The 19110-nt window shown below is 33.0% G+C and overlaps 4 protein-coding genes across 6 annotated transcripts in view; 2 read left to right on the top strand and 2 right to left on the bottom strand.

Moving 5' to 3' along the window:
* Nucleotides 1-2374: 2374 nt before the first annotated feature.
* On the bottom strand, nucleotides 2375-5040 carry LOC111430493 (protein COP1 SUPPRESSOR 2-like). Of its 2 annotated transcripts, XM_023066762.1 has the most exons (6): nucleotides 4554-5040; nucleotides 4302-4425; nucleotides 4042-4115; nucleotides 3319-3476; nucleotides 2790-2994; nucleotides 2375-2752 (listed from the first exon to the last, which is right to left on the bottom strand). In XM_023066762.1, the coding sequence occupies exons 1-5, from the start codon at nucleotides 4940-4942 to the stop codon at nucleotides 2831-2833; spliced, it is 909 nt and encodes a 302-aa protein (XP_022922530.1). In that variant the 5' UTR covers nucleotides 4943-5040; the 3' UTR covers nucleotides 2375-2752; nucleotides 2790-2830. The 2 variants fall into 2 exon arrangements, with proteins under 2 accessions (XP_022922530.1, XP_022922521.1); XM_023066753.1 differs by having other exon boundaries at nucleotides 2383-2994.
* Nucleotides 5041-6229: 1189 nt separating this feature from the next.
* Nucleotides 6230-9497, top strand: LOC111430505 (peptidyl-prolyl cis-trans isomerase A1). Of its 2 annotated transcripts, XR_002708332.1 has the most exons (8): nucleotides 6230-6367; nucleotides 6537-6746; nucleotides 7096-7237; nucleotides 7363-7451; nucleotides 7603-7657; nucleotides 7797-7882; nucleotides 8864-9070; nucleotides 9248-9497. XR_002708332.1 is itself a non-coding variant. In XM_023066773.1 (7 exons), the coding sequence occupies exons 1-7, from the start codon at nucleotides 6305-6307 to the stop codon at nucleotides 9017-9019; spliced, it is 801 nt and encodes a 266-aa protein (XP_022922541.1). In that variant the 5' UTR covers nucleotides 6230-6304; the 3' UTR covers nucleotides 9020-9238. The 2 variants fall into 2 exon arrangements, 1 of the variants encoding a protein (XP_022922541.1); XM_023066773.1 differs by lacking the exon at nucleotides 9248-9497 and having other exon boundaries at nucleotides 8864-9238.
* Nucleotides 9498-9538: 41 nt separating this feature from the next.
* LOC111430518 (uncharacterized protein C24B11.05) lies at nucleotides 9539-11233 on the bottom strand. The gene is made up of 8 exons (XM_023066785.1): nucleotides 11123-11233; nucleotides 10957-11023; nucleotides 10762-10827; nucleotides 10570-10667; nucleotides 10335-10460; nucleotides 10048-10248; nucleotides 9886-9951; nucleotides 9539-9782 (listed from the first exon to the last, which is right to left on the bottom strand). Exons 2-8 carry the CDS (start codon nucleotides 11006-11008, stop codon nucleotides 9627-9629), a joined length of 765 nt encoding a protein of 254 aa, XP_022922553.1. The 5' UTR covers nucleotides 11009-11023; nucleotides 11123-11233; the 3' UTR covers nucleotides 9539-9626.
* A 3102-nt stretch (nucleotides 11234-14335) lies between these two features.
* Nucleotides 14336-19110, top strand: part of LOC111463722 (protoporphyrinogen oxidase 1, chloroplastic-like) — a 9117-nt gene continuing 4342 nt past the window's right edge. The window contains exons 1-6 of the mRNA XM_023107680.1: nucleotides 14336-14828; nucleotides 15677-15862; nucleotides 15992-16076; nucleotides 17984-18131; nucleotides 18234-18314; nucleotides 18398-18569. Of these exons, the coding sequence (XP_022963448.1) occupies nucleotides 14415-14828; nucleotides 15677-15862; nucleotides 15992-16076; nucleotides 17984-18131; nucleotides 18234-18314; nucleotides 18398-18569 (1086 nt within the window). The 5' untranslated portion in view covers nucleotides 14336-14414. The remainder of the gene's footprint in view (nucleotides 14829-15676; nucleotides 15863-15991; nucleotides 16077-17983; nucleotides 18132-18233; nucleotides 18315-18397; nucleotides 18570-19110) is intronic.

Genomic DNA, 19110 nt, shown 5'->3' with positions numbered 1-19110 from the left:
TTTTTTTTTTTTTTTTTTTTGCTTTCGATATAATACATATAATTATTTTAATTTTATTTAATTTCATAATTATTATTTTTATTATTTATTCTCCAAACCATTAAAAAATCATTTTTAAATTATATATTGACATTAAATTACAAATATTAATTAAATATTTCATAATAAATAAATACAAATTTACAGACTAGCATTTTAATTAATAAGAATTGTTTGGATTAAAAAAATTTACAACCCGAACAATTGAGTTGGATTACCAATCTAACTTAACCCACGAACACCCCTATAAAATATAAAACGAGATTATTATACTTTTTTTATATAAATAATTTTATCCACGTTTCATATATATATATATATATACATACATGTGATTGATATTGACTTAACGCGAAATACTCAATAAAAGAAGTTTTTATGTTTTTTTTATTTATATAATTTTTTTTTTAAATATCCGGTGGACATTTTATTAAAATGAAAGGTATATATAATTATTAACATTAATATTTAAAACCCTCTCTTAAGTTTATATTAATATTTTCAATTATATTTATGTTAATATTTTTTAAAGTTTTAATTAAAAATATATTTTTTAATTTATTTACTAAAAGATAATAACAATTTTAATTTTCTTTTCTTTAATCCACGTTTGTGTCGTGGCAGTGAAGGAAAGAGATTATCCTTATCTTTAAATTACGATGTACGAATCAATAATTTGAAAGAGAGAGCACATGAAAAAATATTTTTAAAAGCTTAAAATTTTATTGCTTTGATTAAAAATACAGAATATAGAAAATTCTTTTTTTTTTTTTTTGTCTAATAAATTAAGCAAGTTTTAAGAATTTTTTTTTTTAAAAGTTAATAAAATTTTCGTATCTATTAAATTTATTAAAAATAAATAAATTAATTAAGAATTTTATGTTCTCAAATTAATAAAAATACTCTTTATAATTTGTCTAGAAAATATAATAAATTTTAATAATATGCTTAAACTTTAAAAAAAATACTTTTTTTCGTTAGTTTTGTTTAAAAAATATCTTTAAATTTTTAATAATGTTTTAAAAATATCGTTCAATATATATAATATATATATATTTTATAAAAAGTTAAAAAAAAAATATTCTTACCCTTATTATCGTCAATATATAAATGAAAATTATCTATCAACATCTCATATATTATCTCGAAACGATTTGTCGTTACTTTTGAATCTATCAACATCTCATATATTATCTCCAAACGGTTTGGTGTTACTTTTGAAAGTTTATAAACGTAGTACTAATGTAATAATGTCGTCTTTTTTTTTTTTTTGTTACTTTTTAAAAAAAATTTAAGGATGTTTTTGAAGATTTTATTATTATTTTATATATATATATATTATTAATAAAACTTTTGAAATGCTTTCAAAAGTTTTATTTTGTAAAAGCAAAATATGATCGGTTTTCATCGTAAGAATATTTTTAACCTTTTTTTTTTTTCAAGTTTATGAAATTTTTTTAAACATTTAAGGTATTTTAGAGAATTAATTTAGAGAATTAATTGTTATTAGTTAATCATTCTATAATAAATATGAATAACATGATATAAATTTTAAAATTTATTTAGCAATCAATTATTATAATAATTCAATATTACTTATAACTTATATATTTTAAATTTCAAATATACCGTAGACAATTAAATATAAGAGAAAATGAAACTTATTCATGTTTTGACTTGAAACATTGTGTCGTGTTGGTTGAATTGTATGTACAATAAATTGAATGTCATTGAAATGGAAGCATTAGACTTGCAAGCGGTGGGAAGAGAGACTACTACGAACTCGATTTGATATGATAACCAACCTTGGAGAAGTAGGAGGGTTCGAATTCTAAGGATTGGATAGCTATTTCTAGAGGCTGGAGTGCTAATTGGCGAAGCTAGAAATGGCAAAGTCTTCACTCCTCTCAATATCGTTCCCTCAAATTATATGGGACAAATACACTTATATACACCTCTACCTCAACGGTTAGAGTTCATCGGTTCTAAATGCAGGCTAGAAATGGCAAAATCTTCACTGCTCTCAACATCGTTCCCTCCAATTATATGGGACAGATAAACTTATATACACCTCGACTCTTCTCACAAGATAATCATTTGACCTACACTTAGACTCGTCTCACAAGACAACTGCCAACCCTATCACACAACCCTATCACACGTGATTATCAAAATAACTCATAAGAACGTCAAACTTTTGGTAGGCAGCCCTTGCTCCAAGTTCTAGACTCGAATAGCCATTGACGACTAATGAAAACCTAGAGTTCTTATACCAAGCAGCAGATTGAAAAAGAGAACCAGACAATAGTAAAGAGTAAGATGATAAAACTGGAACTAATTAGCTAACGCATCATCAAATAACTTGTTTATAACTTTCCAACACCAATATTGTTCATGTTTTCTATCTCAGTGTCACCTAAAAGGATTATTTTTTCCATTCACTTTGCACTTTGGGTAGCTCTGCACTTGGCTAAGTACAAGAAAACTGATAAATGTAACTGCAAATGCAGAGGCTAGATTAAGATACAAATAGATAGGCCAGATAGAGGCAAACCACATCATCAATATCAGTATATCCAAAAGTATATTTGGATTATAATTCAATCGGCCGACTTTACCACGATAAACTATGAATGACAAATCAATCGACGATCTAAGTCGTTGTTCGCTATAACCCAAGGTCCTGAGATGACTCCGTGATGCTTTCGAGGACAGAAATCTTTATCCTTGATTCTTCTTTAATCGAGTACGTTACCTCCAATTGTGGACAAATAGCAGCCTGATGGGTGTGTTATCTTCGCATCACACGATGGCGTTCACGTTTCCGGAAGCGTTCTAGCATGAACTCATCGGTTGCAGCCTGCCTTTGTCCTGCAGCCTCTGTGCCACTATCAGTTGGTTTGGAGCCTGAACCATCATCTTGCAAATTTCTATTCTTGTACAGCTCAGGATGTTCTGCATATTTTTCTATTCATCGTCAGAACAGTAAAATATCTAATTAACACACGATTATATGTTCATCCCTTTCTCCGGATACAAGGGTTCTTGGTTTAATGATTGAACAATCCAACAAATATCTAGAATTTAGATCATAGGCATGCTTTTAGTAACATCAACAGAGTACCACCAGACTTTAACATACTCTAACATTTGAAATGCAGAAAATTTGTAAGAAACTATCATCATAGGAAGGTTATCACCAAAATTTTAAATCAGATCCGGGTAAATAACAGTGCAATATCATCCCAAAAGGTAAAGTAATATAAAGAGACGAGGCACCTCTTCTAAGTTTTTCAGCATAATCCCTGCCACGGTGGAAGTAATCGGCACTATAACTAGATGGGATGCTAAACTCGGATTTTGAACGACCGACAAATCTCTTTTCCTGCAAAAGCTTTTTTGCAGCCTCGGTCTCCTCAATGTTCTTCAACTTGAATCTGTTCAAATAGAGATAATGACCACACAAAGGTCAGAGGAAAATATCCTCACCAAATGCAAATATGAAATATACTCATGTGGATTGAGAATATTTGCTAAAACCACCACACCTAAACGGTGGTGAAAGTTCTCTACTTATAATCATTTACGGAACCAAATAAAGTACAAAGGAAATGGAAAGAGAAATAAGTGGATACAAGATAGTTGCCTATAAAAGGTCAAATATGATACCTATGATAAACCGTAATGGAAGGCTAAATATCCTCAATCGTACAACATCTTTGTCTATAATAAAGGGTCAAATATGATACATATGTTAAACCATAATTCAAGGCTAAATATTCTTAACATGGATGATAACTATTGATCAATAAAAGTATCATAAGCTACCAAGTAAAGCTTAATCTCTAAGTAATTGCCAAGTAAAGCTTAATCTCTAAGTAATTGGTTTCGTTCCACTTTTGTTCCTGCTTTTGATTACCCCAGTTCACAGAAAGTATTAAGAAGCGAACATCGTTGGGATGTGTGAATTAAACTCTTTCAAAAAGGAGGGGAAGGACATACTCAATTGGAAGCTGAACCTCTGCAATCCCTGTAGTCCACTGAGTGGAACTTTCATTAGAATTTCGTCTTTTCACCTGACAAAATCCAAAAAATGATAAGCATAAACAAGTCCCAGAATATACAAACCGGATGAATCTAAATACTAGCTTCGATCATTCTAACAAAAATCAAATGCAGCACTCAGTGAAATAGCAATGAACAGAAGAACTGAAAGATGTGAAACAAGAACGCTAAGAACACTAGATTGACTACTCACTCACTTTAAGATGCTCTGGGATTTTGTATAGTTCATCTTCTGCCTGTTTCAAGTCATTCTCAGCTCCTTCTACATTCTCCACAGTTCTTCCTCTTTTCTTCGCCAGTTCTTGTTCAATGTACTTCAACCTATTATGAGAACTCATCAAACCCCCAATTTTAAACATATTAAAACATCCCTCACCTCAATTCCTAGAATATAATCCATCAAATAGAAAAAAATTCGTTGAGAACGACACAATTAAGGAGAATATTACATATTGGGATCTTCAACCATGACGGCAGTTTCCTGAGCGAATGTATCCTGAAGGACCAAATCATCCTTGTCGCCTTCGCCTCCAGCACCTTCATTCTTATTGCCCCCGCCCCCGCCGCCACCAATATTACTGTTAGCGTCAGTGGGTTTCCGAACAAGACCGCCGACAGCACCGGCAGTGCTAGTCTGCGTCGATACTGCAGGAATTGCAGGAATTCCTGCCCTCCTCTCCCTCTGTTTCTGCAAGAATTTTACCTCCTCCAATGCCAACCTGTGCTGTTCTTCCTCCTCGTCCAGTTTGGTGCTGACGGAGTTTGCATCATCTCCTCCATCTTCTGAATCACAACAATTTCTTCTCCGGAAATTCTTCTTTTTGGACGGTTGATTCATCTAATCCTACCGGAAGAAAGCCCTAGTTTCAGGCTTTTCTTTCTCAAAATCTGATCTCAATTCTCCCTCCAATGTCGCCTCCAAACTCTTTTATCAATTCAAATTCTCTTTAATTTTTTATTATTCTATTTTAGTTTTTTTTTCTTTTACATTTTACAAATATCTATTTTTAAAATATTTATTTCATTTTATCCTTAAGCTTTAAAAATTGGCTTCATTTAATTTTAAAATCATAAATTAGCAAATAAATAAAAATAAAAAAATGAATAATTTAAAAGTTTAAAAATTAAAATTGTTATTTTTAATAACCAAAATAAATTTTTTATAACAATTATTTTTCCTCAGCCTTTTTTTCAAAATAACTTAGATAAAATAAAATTAGGTTTTAATTTAAATCATGTAAACTTTGTAAAAAAATATTTTCATATAATAAATTATTGCTGGATGTGATAGTGAGTTATTAAAGATTCTATTAATAAATTTATATATTTTTTAATCTCATAATTAATATTAAATGGTAAATAAAATAATAAAAATATTATTAAAATAAATAATTCTAAGATTATATTAATAAATTTATATATTTTTTTATCTCATAATTGATATTAAATTGTAAAAAAAATATTATTAAAATAAATAATTCTAGGGTAAATTAATAAAAGTACCTTTAAACTTTGTCGTAATTTAAAAATTTTGCCATTAGTTTTGGATGAAAATCATTAATACTTTATTTTAAAAATATCTTCAACTTCGTAAAAAAGTGAAAAGATGCCGTTACAAATATGTTTAAAAAAAATAAGCATGAAAATTTAAAAGTAACATTAACAAATTTTATCTTTTTTTTCAATAAAAAAATTCAAAAAAGTTTTTTCTTTCGAGATAAAAATCATATATCATCACCTCACCTCGTAGTTATGACTTTTATTAATATTAATTTTAAAAATGTACAAGCAATAATAATACTATTTTTGAAATTATTAAATTTTTTAAAGTATTTTAAAAGTTTTTAATCAGTCAAATTTTTGAAACTTTAAAATATTTTTGGAATATTTTTTTTAAAATGATTTTTTTTTAAAACCTATTTTTGAGTTTTAAAAAAAAAATTGAGATATATTTTATAGCCTAAATTCTAATACTATTACAAAAGATTAATAATATATATATATATATATATATATATATTAGTATTCTTAATTTTTATTTTTTAAGTTTCTAAAAAGATAAATAATATTTTTTTCAAAACTATATATGTATTTTTTATTATTATTGTTATTTTTAAAAGAGATAGAATAGGTGAACAGATATTGATCAACACAACCAAAGCCACGGCATATTGAAGTTATCCGGTGAAATTTCTTGCAGATGACAGCCATGGCCTCCGCCGTTCCAATGGGTGTGTTGGGCACTTTGCCTTCTCCCTCACAGGTTCTCTTCCATCTCCCACTGTGCTTCCAACTTTACTACACCTGCATTTGCGTTGTTCATATCAGATTCCAAGTTTCATCTGTTCTTCGTAACATGAAGTCGTCTGATTCGTGTTATTTTTGTTTAATTCTGTTCTTCTCATCCCAATGTTGATTTGTTTCATGTACAGGGGCGATATTGCTTACCCTCGTTGAAGTCTACAAAAACTCAACTGATATGTAGTTCTACGAGTTTGGTACCAATTTCATTGCAAGTTCGATCTATGAACTCCCCTGTAAGAACACTGACATGGGGATCTCGACGCTCGAGTTTTCCTATCTTGAGAGAAGCGTTTCCCGTGAAGAACAGAAGACTCGTCTGTGCAAACACCGCGGCAAAAGTAAATGAGTTATTATGCTCGATTCCTTCTTAGTTTTGAATTTATTCTGTCCACTGGCTGAAAGAAAAGGGGAAACTATTCCGTCTCATGTTATGAGTTTAGATTGAAATAAAGATTTTCTAGTGCAGTATATGTGTTGTACACGTATAGCTTTTCAACTTAGAAGGGATTAGATATTTTAATGTTTGTTGATTGAGTTGATTCTTTGTTCAGAAATTTTCTGCGTTGTTGTTATTGATTATGTCCTCATATTAGTCATCTGTTTTGTTAATCTTAAATGTTATATTTTCTATGAATGTAGGATGTTTATCTTAATTGGTATCTGAATGTTTCCTATAAAACAATGTAGGACGTAGAGCTGCAAGCAGAAGTATCAACTAAGTGCTTTTTCGATGTAGAAATTGGAGGTGAACCAGCAGGTAGAATCGTGATAGGACTTTTTGCAGATGTTGTTCCAAGAACTGTTGAGAATTTCCGAGCCTTGTGCACAGGCAAGTTGGAACGCCACCTTCTTCTTAATGATTTTTGTTAAAAAAAAAAAAAAAATTTGACTTCTTCTTGGAGAATAATTTTCCCACTTGGTTCATTGATAATCAAATAAAGTATCATGGTGCAGGAGAGAAGGGATATGGGTATAAAGGATGTTCCTTCCATAGGGTGATAAAAGATTTTATGATTCAAGGAGGGGACTTCACTAATGGAGATGTACTCACTCTTTCTCTCTGAACGTATATACACTTATATGTACTTATATGTGTATATACTAAATACCTATACACACAAATGGAATCCTAGGCTTTCTGGAAAAGAAGCCTCCAATCTGATTTAAGCTGTATTGTTGTTATTTTTGCTGCAGGGAACTGGAGGTATTAGTATCTATGGTCCCAGTTTTCGAGACGAGAATTTTTCATGTATGTCATGACTATTTATCTATATGACCGTTGTGATTCTGGAACGGTTAACCTTTTGGTATCAGCTTCTGGGTAGAAGTATGTCAGGAAATAAAAATAAAGCTGCAACGGCACCTAATACTATTTGACTTATTTGCAGTGAAGCATGTAGGGCCTGGTGTACTTAGCATGGCCAATGCCGGACCTAATACTAATGGAAGCCAATTCTTCATCTGCACTGTTTCGGTAATTCAACTTCTGCAGCCTATTGCTTTGAACATGAATGGAATTGTTCCTCTTTCATTTCAATAACTTTGGTTTGCAATTCTTTTCTGTTTAAGACACAAAGTTTAATTGTAGAAAAGTATCTATAGAGTTGTAGTGGGACTTGATAAAGAAACTCAAACTACTAATCATAACGAGTAAAAATCTGACCCTGAAAAAAATGACTTAGTATGAGGATTGGATGCTGGTTATTTGTTGCATCGATTAGGACTTTATCTTGTTGAAAATCAGGTCATATATGATTGCAAAAGAATGAATGAGATTGATCTAAGCTTGATTTATAAAGGGTCTATTAGTGGATTGTTATTTTTGTTTATTATCCTCCAAACTAAGGAGATCTTCTGTTCAAAACACTTTAGGACTAAAGAATTAGCTAATGATCTAGACAATCAACTACTAGAGCAGATTTAGGAACATCTGTTCCTTGGTCGAGGATGTCCTTTATGTTCTACAGTGTTGGGGAATGGACATACTGTGGTGAAGGTATATAGGGGCTTCTTTCGTATAAATCACCCTCAGTTTGCAGATAGTATTTGATTTTCTCCTCCTTCGAGCCTGCCAAAAAATTCATAATCTACTCCATGTTTTCAAACTCTATGATTCAAGTTTAGAGACCTTTTCTTTTTATATATCCTCTTCTTTTAATAGAAATAGTTTCTTATTAGAAAAAATGATTGGTTTCCATGTATTATATATCAAAATAAGGGAAACTTGCTATTCTTGGATGGCAAATTAGATTATGAGTTCTAGACATGAAATATCTTGGAAAGCTGAACTGATGTTCATATGTTCATTGAATTCTTGAACTGAAAGCAATCATATGAATTATTGAATTCAAAGCATGCTTTTTTTTTTGTCTCAGCATAACATTTTGTTAACATAGATTTCTTTTACTCCACGTCTCTGTCAATAATTAATGCATCTACATTTTGCATCAAATAGACTCCTTGGTTGGACAATCGCCATGTTGTGTTTGGACACGTTATCGAAGGAATGGATGTTGTGCGAAAAATTGAATCACAAGAAACAAGCAGATTAGATATTCCTCGCTTGCCATGCAGAATTGTTAATTGCGGAGAACTAAAGGCTGACGGATGATGATTGATTAGCCCTGTTGTAACTGTAGCTATTAAGTTTTTTGAGGCTTAGGTATGCACACGATTAACATTATTAGTTCTGAGTAGAGAATATTATGGAATTGTTGATTGTTGGGAATCACATATATATTGAGGGATGATAAGGCCTCTTGTATTCTCTAGTAACTGATGTATCTTTGTGATCTATTTTCATCTTTAAAATTCCTGTTCTACATTTAAATTTTTTTAGCGTGGTCGACACGTGAGACTCAGTGCTGTTATCTATGAGTATCGAGAAATGTATTATGATTGCAGCAATACCATAGTTAAAACTGTAAGCTATTAGTAGATTGAGAACTGCTACAGCATATTCATAGGTAACAGAGAAACAAATGAAGTACAAATTCGTCTAAATAGCCACCCATGTGGGCGTGAGGTACAGTTCTTTGGTATGAATTAGTTCCACATTAAGTAACAAAGCTTGCAGAACAGAATGGTTTTTCCATGTTATACAACTTATTTTGCATTCTGCCTGTAAATATATTTTTAAATTCTTGTAAGTTTATAGTCAATGCATTCATCTTATTAAGCCATGAAGATGCTTAATTCAAAATTGAGGATGGGCAGGATTATGCATGGACCATAGTTTCAACTGCAGGGGACTGCTTAGCCTGCTCTGGCTGGTCGACGTCTTCACCTTCCCATAACTCTGGTAATGCCTCTTTTATATTGTGGATGCTACCTAAGGCATGGTCAGCCCCAGGGACTAACTCTGATCTTCCAACCTGCAGGTGATGCGATATTTTCAGGATGGCATTGAAGATTGATTCAGGGCATCATGATCAATTGATTAAGTCCAATGCCAACCAAAACAAATATAATACTTACTATAACTGTGTGAAGGCCTGCTGCTTTTCCACTCTCAATATTTCGGATGCTGTCATCGAAAAAGATCTGAGGATGGAAAAAGAAAACTTTTTTTAGTGATTTTTTTTAATTCTCTGGAACAGGGAAAAGCTAAATAAATATATTGATAGTCGGTCTTGTTACCGTTTTCTTGGGGTCAATATCAGTAATTTTGATGGCAGCTTGAATGGCTTCAATGGAGGGCTTGCAGAGGATGCCATTGCTTTTGCTTTCTGAAGATTGGTCATTAAGAGTTTCAAAGCATATAACCCCTTCAAAACAATCTTCTAAATCCAACCTGTGAAGAACTTGAGCTACATGGCCCTTGTCAGCATTTGTGAAGATCTGCACAAAGTTATGTAGGATCACAAAGAAGTATACGAATACAGGTATGTTTTTATCAATTGCTATGACTTTTGTTGTTTATTTACAATTTTACGCTGTGGCATGGAAAGTAGGAGGTTCCTCAAAACTGGATCAGGGTTCAGTGCCTCATAAGGTAAGGTACCATGAACACAGGCGTGATACTCGTCATCGTCAAATTCATAACCCAAAGCCTAGTAAGAATATCACGCATATCATCATTATCTTCATGTCATTAGACGTAGTGAAGTGTCAGCTTAAACATAGCTCAACTGATTAAGATATTAATAACCTCGAACTCACCTTTAGCCCGGCCATTGTTGTTCCATATTCCACATACAAATCCAAGCAGATCCTAGGCACTTCACTTTCCTCCATATGCAGATACTTCAACATAAACTCTGCATTCATTATCATCCCAACAAATAACATCATCCGTTAATAGTACGACTTTTATGTGTTTTCCAACTTGAAATCATTTGTGTTAAACTTTACCTTCAATTTTCTTCCGGCATGCCAGGTTAATCCCACAACTTCTAGGGTACAAAGTATCGTCCATGTCTGTAGACACATCTATCAGCTTTATTAAACAAGTCACAACATATTATATTTTCATATTTTCCTCACAACTCAATTCTAAAACATTTCATAATCATATACTTCTCTTATTTATGTGTATAGGTAAAATACCAAATAACAAGCATTCATATGTGGAGCTTCCATTGTTCCTGCCAGCATCCATCTCTTGCAAGAATACCTTTAAGAAAAAGCATACAATAAGATCAGAGATAACAACGACCAAACCGAGGTTAGTCAATGCTCATGCTAACCGGAAAAATGAGGTAAGAACATAAACCTTAGTGAACTAGGTAAAGAAAAATGGGAATGGCTGGTTGGTTCAAAATGACAAATGCTTCTAGTATATATAGCTTGATGTCGATCTGATGCCCTGTTTATTGGCTTTAGTTGAAAAAAATGGATATGAGTTCATGCAAGTAGATATATGCTTCCAAAGGCCTCCAAAAGGAACATTATTACAAAATATTCTCCAAGAATGCAATGTTTGTATGATGCAAGAAATGGGGTTGGGAATAATATAAAAGGAAATCCCAACAGAACTTTGATACATCAAGTAATTTTGACAGGATAGATGTAGGTGGATGTCAACAAGGATCCCATTTCTTTACATAGATGAAGAAGAATTCACTTTGCTTCTGTTACTTGTAAACTTGTAAGCTTGTAATGCAATCTCATAGATCTCTGATGAGTTTGGCCATTATTTTATCTTATCATATCATAAGCTTAGAGCCACACAAATGGAAAAGATAGTGGTTACCAAAAGGAGGGATAAAATTTTATATTCAGGACGGGAAATTTGGATGCTTTATTTGCACACACGTCCCCAGAAAAATATGTTTTTTTGTAGTTTGTGTAGACATTTTATGCAATTTCCTTTTTAATCCATGCATGAAAGATATACCATTTATGGAGTATATTACTAATGGAAGTTTATTTATTTATTTACCACTTTTATCTTGACAGCTGATCTACTATATTTATAAATTTATTAATGATGAATGCCTTTATTGATAGATGTCTATGGCATAGATCAAATGATAGTCGTTTATCGCAATGACACGTCGTACTTTTTTAACTGTGCAGCGTCGTGATTTTGATACGCCCACAACAAGTTTTAAGGAGAATTCAATCCCTATTCAGATTTTTCACTGAACTTTGTGGCTTCGTCGAATGTTTGATGAGGTTTATCTCCGTCAATCGAACACAACTTGTGCAGAATCCAAGCTTGTTTAGCAACATACGCCATTCGTGTGTGTATTCAATCATCTGCGACACAATAATGTCGTATCTCATTGTCTTCTCCATTTTCAATAACACGACTCATGCATCGTGATGTCATCCCATGTCTTGAGACACATTAGCCATCTTGTGCTTGGACACATTCGTTGAGAACTGACCATGTTGAGATATTTTTACTCGGATTGTGCTTATAATTGTGTTATATTTGTAATATTTTTAGGTTAAATTACACATTTAAGTTAACATTGAAAATTCATGAACTTTTTGGACACAAAATTGAAAATTTAGGATTTATTAGAAATATTTTTTATACAAGATTCCAAATTTATGGATTTATTAGACACTTTATTTTTATAAATAAAAAATAAAAGAGTAGGAAAAAAAAAAAAGTGAAAAAAATCAAATTGTTTGGAATCAATAAAGTATATATGAGAATAAGGTGGAGTGGAGCTTTAGTTGAAAGAGCAACAATGGTAGCAGCTTCAAGTAGAAGTGAGTAATGTGCCAAGTATATACTAACATTCCTTGCATTGCCATGATTCGTTGAGAAAAGATATTGTGTAAGTTGACCATAGTCTAAATGTCTTTCGTGTTCGTGACGTCTTTATGTCTCACACTTGTATTAATTCAAACATAGTCAAACTGATCAAACATAAGTTTAAAATTGAGACAAAGAAACGTACCTAACATTCACCTAAAAGCAACAAAGGAAAGAACACGTACAAAAAAGTTTAGAGAATGAAACAAAAACCTACGTTCTTTAAGTTGAAGATAAGTATTTCTATGAGAATCATTTAGAGTTTGTTACGTTTATATTGCAAATTACGTTAAAGATGAACCAAACTGAATTTAGCGAGGATGCATGCCTCCTTGAGAGGTTGACCATAGGGAGGTCGAGGGCGAGGACGTGTAATTGGTCTCCTTTTCTCAGGGCTTTTGATTGAAGTTCTATGAGCATGATTGAGACAATCTACTATCTTTAGTAGAAGAGTGTGTCAAGACTATTTCTACAGACCAACACAAGTCCTCTAAGCATGTTTTGTTCTCACTCACATATATTAAGAAAAAATTCCTAAGAGGCCGCCCAACACAGAATTGCTCTTAAAAAATCACGCTTAACTATGAAATTTCTATGATTGAGCCATCGAGAAGGAAGGTCCACATTATTAGTATAGGTAATAGTTTCCATTTCCTTTCGACCTATCCTAGTCATCTTATCCTCAAGCTCCCATGCGAGCATGTTCTCGGTTCATTTATGTAGCTATTTATTTACATAGTTTCGTGGATAAGATACTTGCACCATGTTTTGTTTTAGAAAGTGATTTTAGCAAAATTAACTAATTTATTATTTGTTTATTAAAATTAATTAAAGAATATTTGAGAGTGAGTTTAGAATAAATATTTTAAGCTAAAGTATTTTAGTTTATAAATCAATTTTATAGAAGTGTTTAGTTACAAAGCATTTTTTGATATTTAGTTCCACTTATGATTAAAATTAATTAAAAGTAGCTTTTTAATGTAATTTTAGAATATCTATTACATTTTAAATTAAAAATATATAATTAAATAAAGTCTTGATTTAAAGTCTACCTAATTAAAATTTAGAAGAGGGCAGATAATATTTCTTATTACATAATTTAGTGCATATTACTCAATTTTAAAATAAAAGTATAATAAAAGTTTCTCGTAATAAAATAATATATTTAGCGATAAATGTGATTAGAGAATTCTGTCATAATTTAATGAATATATCAATTATCATTTTAAAAGTTGGTAGGTTTAGTATTGGTGTTACTCATGTAAACGATGGTAGAAACCGTGGTAAGATTCAGATTGAATGGACAGAGGGAATGAGGTTTAGTTTTGTTTCAGGATGAACGCCTCGAAATCGAAAAAGTTGTTCGACGAACCCGTCTCATAGTCAGGTAGGCTTGTACCATTACGCTCACGAGTAAAATCTTAGCTTGAGCCTACCTTCACACACCTTCGTTACTCTTAAGAGGCATCCACCCGAGACAAACTACTCACCTTGCAGGGCTCGTTCCATTTTAGTCTAGGTGCTTTCAAACGTTTCAATTTAATAATATTTTTTCCTGTATTTTTTGTGTTTAATTTTTTTAAAAAAAATTAAGCTTATCAATTAAACTTTTAAAAGAAATTAAAAACCATCCAAATTTCTTTAATGCCCCTTAATTTTGTCTCATTTGTGTCAATGGCCCCCGACAGGTTCGGGGACTTGCAGGTCATTCCAAAATGTTGTTATAGATAACGAATCCACAGTTAACTCTGCAGCCTTTCTTCACCATCAATTTTTCAATTACCTCTCCGCCATGGCCACCGGCGCCACGCTTCTCACCGACCACCCCTTCCGGCGCCCTCACCTTTCCACTCTTCTCCGCTCCTCAAACATTCCTTCTTTCCACCCACTCCGCATCTCTATCCGTATCAATCGCCTTCGCCCCAACTTCAGATGCTCAATCGCCGAGGGCTCCACCGCCCTTTCGCCTTCCAAGGGTTCTGCTCCCTCTTCCATTGTGGACTGTGTGGTCATCGGTGGTGGAATTAGCGGCCTCTGTATTGCTCAGGCCCTTGCGACCAAGCACTCTGATGTTGCCCCTAACATCCTCGTTACGGAGGCGAGGGGTCGCGTTGGAGGCAACATTACTACTGTTGAGAGGGATGGCTATCTCTGGGAAGAAGGTCCTAATAGCTTCCAGCCCTCTGATCCTATTCTCACTATGGTGGTTGGTATCATTCTCGTTATTTGTTTCCCGTCTTCTCCATTTTGGGTTGTGTGCTGAATTGCTATAAATAATGTCACTCTCCTTTCACTCGTGGATTGAAGCTGATTTTGTTGACCTTCTCTTGAGCATGGGAGCCCAAATTTATTTAGGGAATGGGCAAAATTGTAGGTTCTTACTGACTTTGGGGTTAAATTAGAGAGGAAACGTTTAAATTTTCAACCTTTTGAAGTAATTTTTATAATCTAAGACGAAATAAGGTGGGCAATTATCTCCTCTTTCATTCAAGCAGCCATCGTCTAAGCAAATTATTACTCTCAGTTGACAAAACCTTTTCTATTATGCCATTTACCGTAACCTTTTCTAAGGCTCTTCTGGTCATACTTGTTCTCATCAGTCCATGCTAAGAGTTTACTTGTGATGTGATAAATTTTTCCAAGCATACTAGTGAACCTAGTTATTCATGTCGTTCCTCTAAAAAGAAATAAATAAAGGGTCCCTCTGTCTATGAGCGAAAATCTTCTCCGAAATCTGTGAATGTAAATTCTTTATTGCGGATAAGTAGGCACTCTAGAAAATGTCAATCTGTCTTGAGTATGTGTTGAAGAAGGTACCCACTCTCAGTTGCTTAGTTTTGTTGATTGTAGTTCCGTGGGATTTTTTTTGCTCCAACTAACTACACCAATTAGTGTAGTGGGAGGGGATCTTCATATTCGTTACTATCTATCACTTAGGAATTTATTTTCTTATGATTTTGTAAGTGGTATGGAAGTTTATTTTAGGGAGTATTTTTCTTTGGGTGCGTTTTCCCGGTGTTATTTGTTTATTTGTTGATTCATATACTATGACAGGTAGATAGTGGCTTGAAAGATGATCTAGTTCTGGGAGATCCAGATGCACCTCGCTTTGTATTGTGGGATGGAAAGCTCAGACCAGTGCCCGCGAAGCCTAATGATCTACCTTTCTTTGACTTGATGAGCCTTGGTGGAAAAATCAGAGCAGGCTTTGGTGCACTGGGCATTCGCCCTCCTCCTCCAGTTTGTGTTCTCAATCCTCTTTCTCTATATTGAAGTACATTGTCACTTTTACATGCCCCATCAATCTCAGAAAAACAAAAATTTATAGTTTTAGGTTCTCATATGTTGTAATACTGACAAAGGTAACAGGGTCGAGAGGAATCAGTGGAAGAATTTGTTCGTCGGAACCTTGGTGATGAAGTTTTTGAACGCTTGATAGAGCCATTTTGTTCGGGTAATTCACTATATTCAATTACTTCCATATATCCATTTTATTTTGAGCATATATATATATTATATTGTTAAGAAACAATGAAGGAATATACTCCACAATAGAAGCGAGAACAACCCAAGGGCCGGAGGTAGAGAGCACCCCATCCCCCCATAGCCAGCCTATACAAAAGAGCCTAACAATCTTTTAAAATCATTAAGAGGCTGTAATTACAAAATTAATTGTGTAAAGAAATCCATCATGTGGCCATATTTTGTACAAAATTACAGAAGATATCATAGTGTAAAGACTTATCTTGAAACGTTCTTGCATTCCTTTCCTTCCACAAGTGCCACAAAAGAGCTCTAAAGGCACAATTTCCAACTACCTTGGCCTTACCTCTTAGATTCTAAGCATCTAACCCTTCTAAAAGCCAATCATCCACCTCCTTGGGTAAACAAAACAAAATACCCAGCAGCCAGCTCAGCAACAAAGCTCCATGAGAAAAAAACGAACTCATGATGGAGAAAAGGATGGTCAATAGTGTTGCCCTTTTTTAACACAATCTACAACCTGAGGGCGAAAGGGACCAACCTCTAAACTTTCTTTGCAATCTATCATCCTTGATAAGGCTTCTGAACGCCAAGGATCAGAGGAAGACTAAATATACAAGTGATAAGGTCTATCTTCAACATAATTTCTATGATGGAAATTTTTGTTGTCTACTTGGAGAATAGAAAGTATTCTTTGAATGTCACTCATTCTACTTGCATACTGTGCATAAGCAGTTGTAATTTTAGGAAGAGAAAAAGTCTACAAGGAATAGAACACTTTCCTAAGAGTAGTCCTGTATATAGAAAGAATAATAATGTCCTCTCACATTTTCCCTCATTCATTCATAAGTTTTCATTTAAATGTGGTCTCCGAGGTGTTCTTGTGTTCTTTAATGCTTATAAATTACCTATACACTGACTATGTGTGTTGAATTGATCTAAAAGAAAATGAAGAAGAAAAGAAGAAGAAAAACTTTCAATTGATTTTACTGGAGGTATAGAGATAAAACTTTTGAATCAATTTTTGCCAACTATTATAATTTGGTGCGCGCTCTAGCGTCATTGTGTGGATTGCAGATGGTCTGTCAAATCCCTTTTGTTCACTCTATGAGACTGCATATTTTCCTGGATGATAAAATATAAAGGGTATACTTCTATTGAAAATATCTCTTATAAAAGATGGACTTCTGTAGAAATTATGTTTGAAAATGGGATGAAGAATCTCGTGAGTGTTTCTGCAAGGGTTGATTGGGAGACGAAGGGCTGAAAATGTTTTGTAACCCTTCAATTATAAGGGTCATGAGAAAAGGATCGAGTTTAAGTCATAGTGATCGCTTACCTGGAATTTAATATTCTACGAGTTTCTTTAAAATATAGTAGTCAATTGTTCTATGAGAATAGTTGAGGTGCGCACAAGTTGACCTAGTAACAAAAAATGTATATATATATAAGCCTCATAGTGAAGTACTACAAAGAGTGAAAAATAAAAATTATAAGCACCATAGAGAACTATATTTGCCTCTTAAGGGTAAGTTTTTGGCTCTCAAGCTAGGCTTGATATGCAGGTTTACTGATTCGATAGACTACATTACCCAAACTTATGAAGACCACCTCTTATACAACCAAATTTTATAAATTGTAAACCATACTGGAGCACTAAATTTTTTTATTACCCCCTAGCAGAATCCAAACATAGATTATTATTATATTACTATAATAAGCATAATAGTAATGACTGATGAGTAATATTAATGGTAATGTCTACAATGTTTGTACTCTTCAGGTAAGTTGTAATAATTTTAGATTTTCAAGGTTTTACCTCTTTGGTGGATTGCTTTTCTCATCGAATCAATTATGACCTGAAACTGTCTTGTTCAGGCGTATATGCTGGTGACCCTTCAAAACTAAGCATGAAAGCAGCTTTTGGTAAGGTTTGGAAGCTAGAGAAAAATGGTGGTAGTATTATTGGTGGAACTTTCAAAGCATTTCAAGAAAGGAATAAAGCTAACAAGCCTCCAAGAGATCCGTAATGATTTAACTTCACAGCGTTTCCTTGTTTTTCTTTCTTTTCCCCCCTCGCCACTTCATGATGTAAAGCTTGTTCAATAACCAACTTCTTACATTCTAGGCGTCTGCCAAAGCCTAAGGGCCAAACTGTTGGATCTTTTAGGAAAGGACTTGCCATGTTGCCAAATGCGATTTCTACTTGGTAAGTACTAATTGAAAACCTAATTTTTCTTGCAAGTGTTGTGACTATCAGTCTCAATTCTTCAATTTTTCTATTGATGGTAGCTTGGGAAGTAAAGTAAAATTGTCTTGGAAGCTATCTAGTATCAGTAAAATGGATGATGGAGGTTATAGTTTGACGTATGAAACACCAGAAGGGCTAATCTCTATTCTAAGCAAAAGTGTCATCATGACAGTTCCTTCTTATGTTGCCAGCACTCTGTTGCGTCCAATCTCGGTAATTTAATTTCTTGTGACTTGAATATGATTTATTATATGATTTTTCATTAAGGCCTTTTCATGAATATTTTTGTGATGTTAGTTTCCATATGTTTTCCATTGCTTTCCTTAGTGTTCATAATTGTAGCCATACCCTTTTATTACCCAGATCACCTGTTATAAAAAACTCAATGGATTTGTAAAAATTAGTAACGTATATTTTATTATGTGATTTGCTTCATCTACAGTGGATTTAAGTGTCTAATATCATGGAATTGACATTATGGAAACACACTTAAACATCAATCAGGTAGGGAAAATAGATGTTTAAGGTAGAATCAAAGAAGAGAAAACCTCAATCAGTATATATGGTCAAGCTATTGGTACTTTTAAATGTTCTTTTGAAGATATAGATTCACTTACATTGGAACTTCAAGAAAAGTGACCATACGTTTTTGTTGTTGGGGTAAGGTTGCATATGTTATTTAGAATTTCCAATGTTCTTTTTTTCAAAAAAAAAAAAGAAAGAAAAAAAAAAAAAAAAAAAAAAAAAAAAAAAG

The sequence above is a fragment of the Cucurbita moschata genome, unplaced genomic scaffold (assembly GCF_002738365.1).
Source record: "Cucurbita moschata cultivar Rifu unplaced genomic scaffold, Cmos_1.0 Cmo_Scf00002, whole genome shotgun sequence".
Taxonomy (NCBI): Eukaryota; Viridiplantae; Streptophyta; class Magnoliopsida; order Cucurbitales; family Cucurbitaceae; genus Cucurbita; species Cucurbita moschata.
The sequence above is the reverse complement of the archived record's forward strand: the minus strand, read 5'-3'. Positions and strand labels throughout refer to the sequence as shown.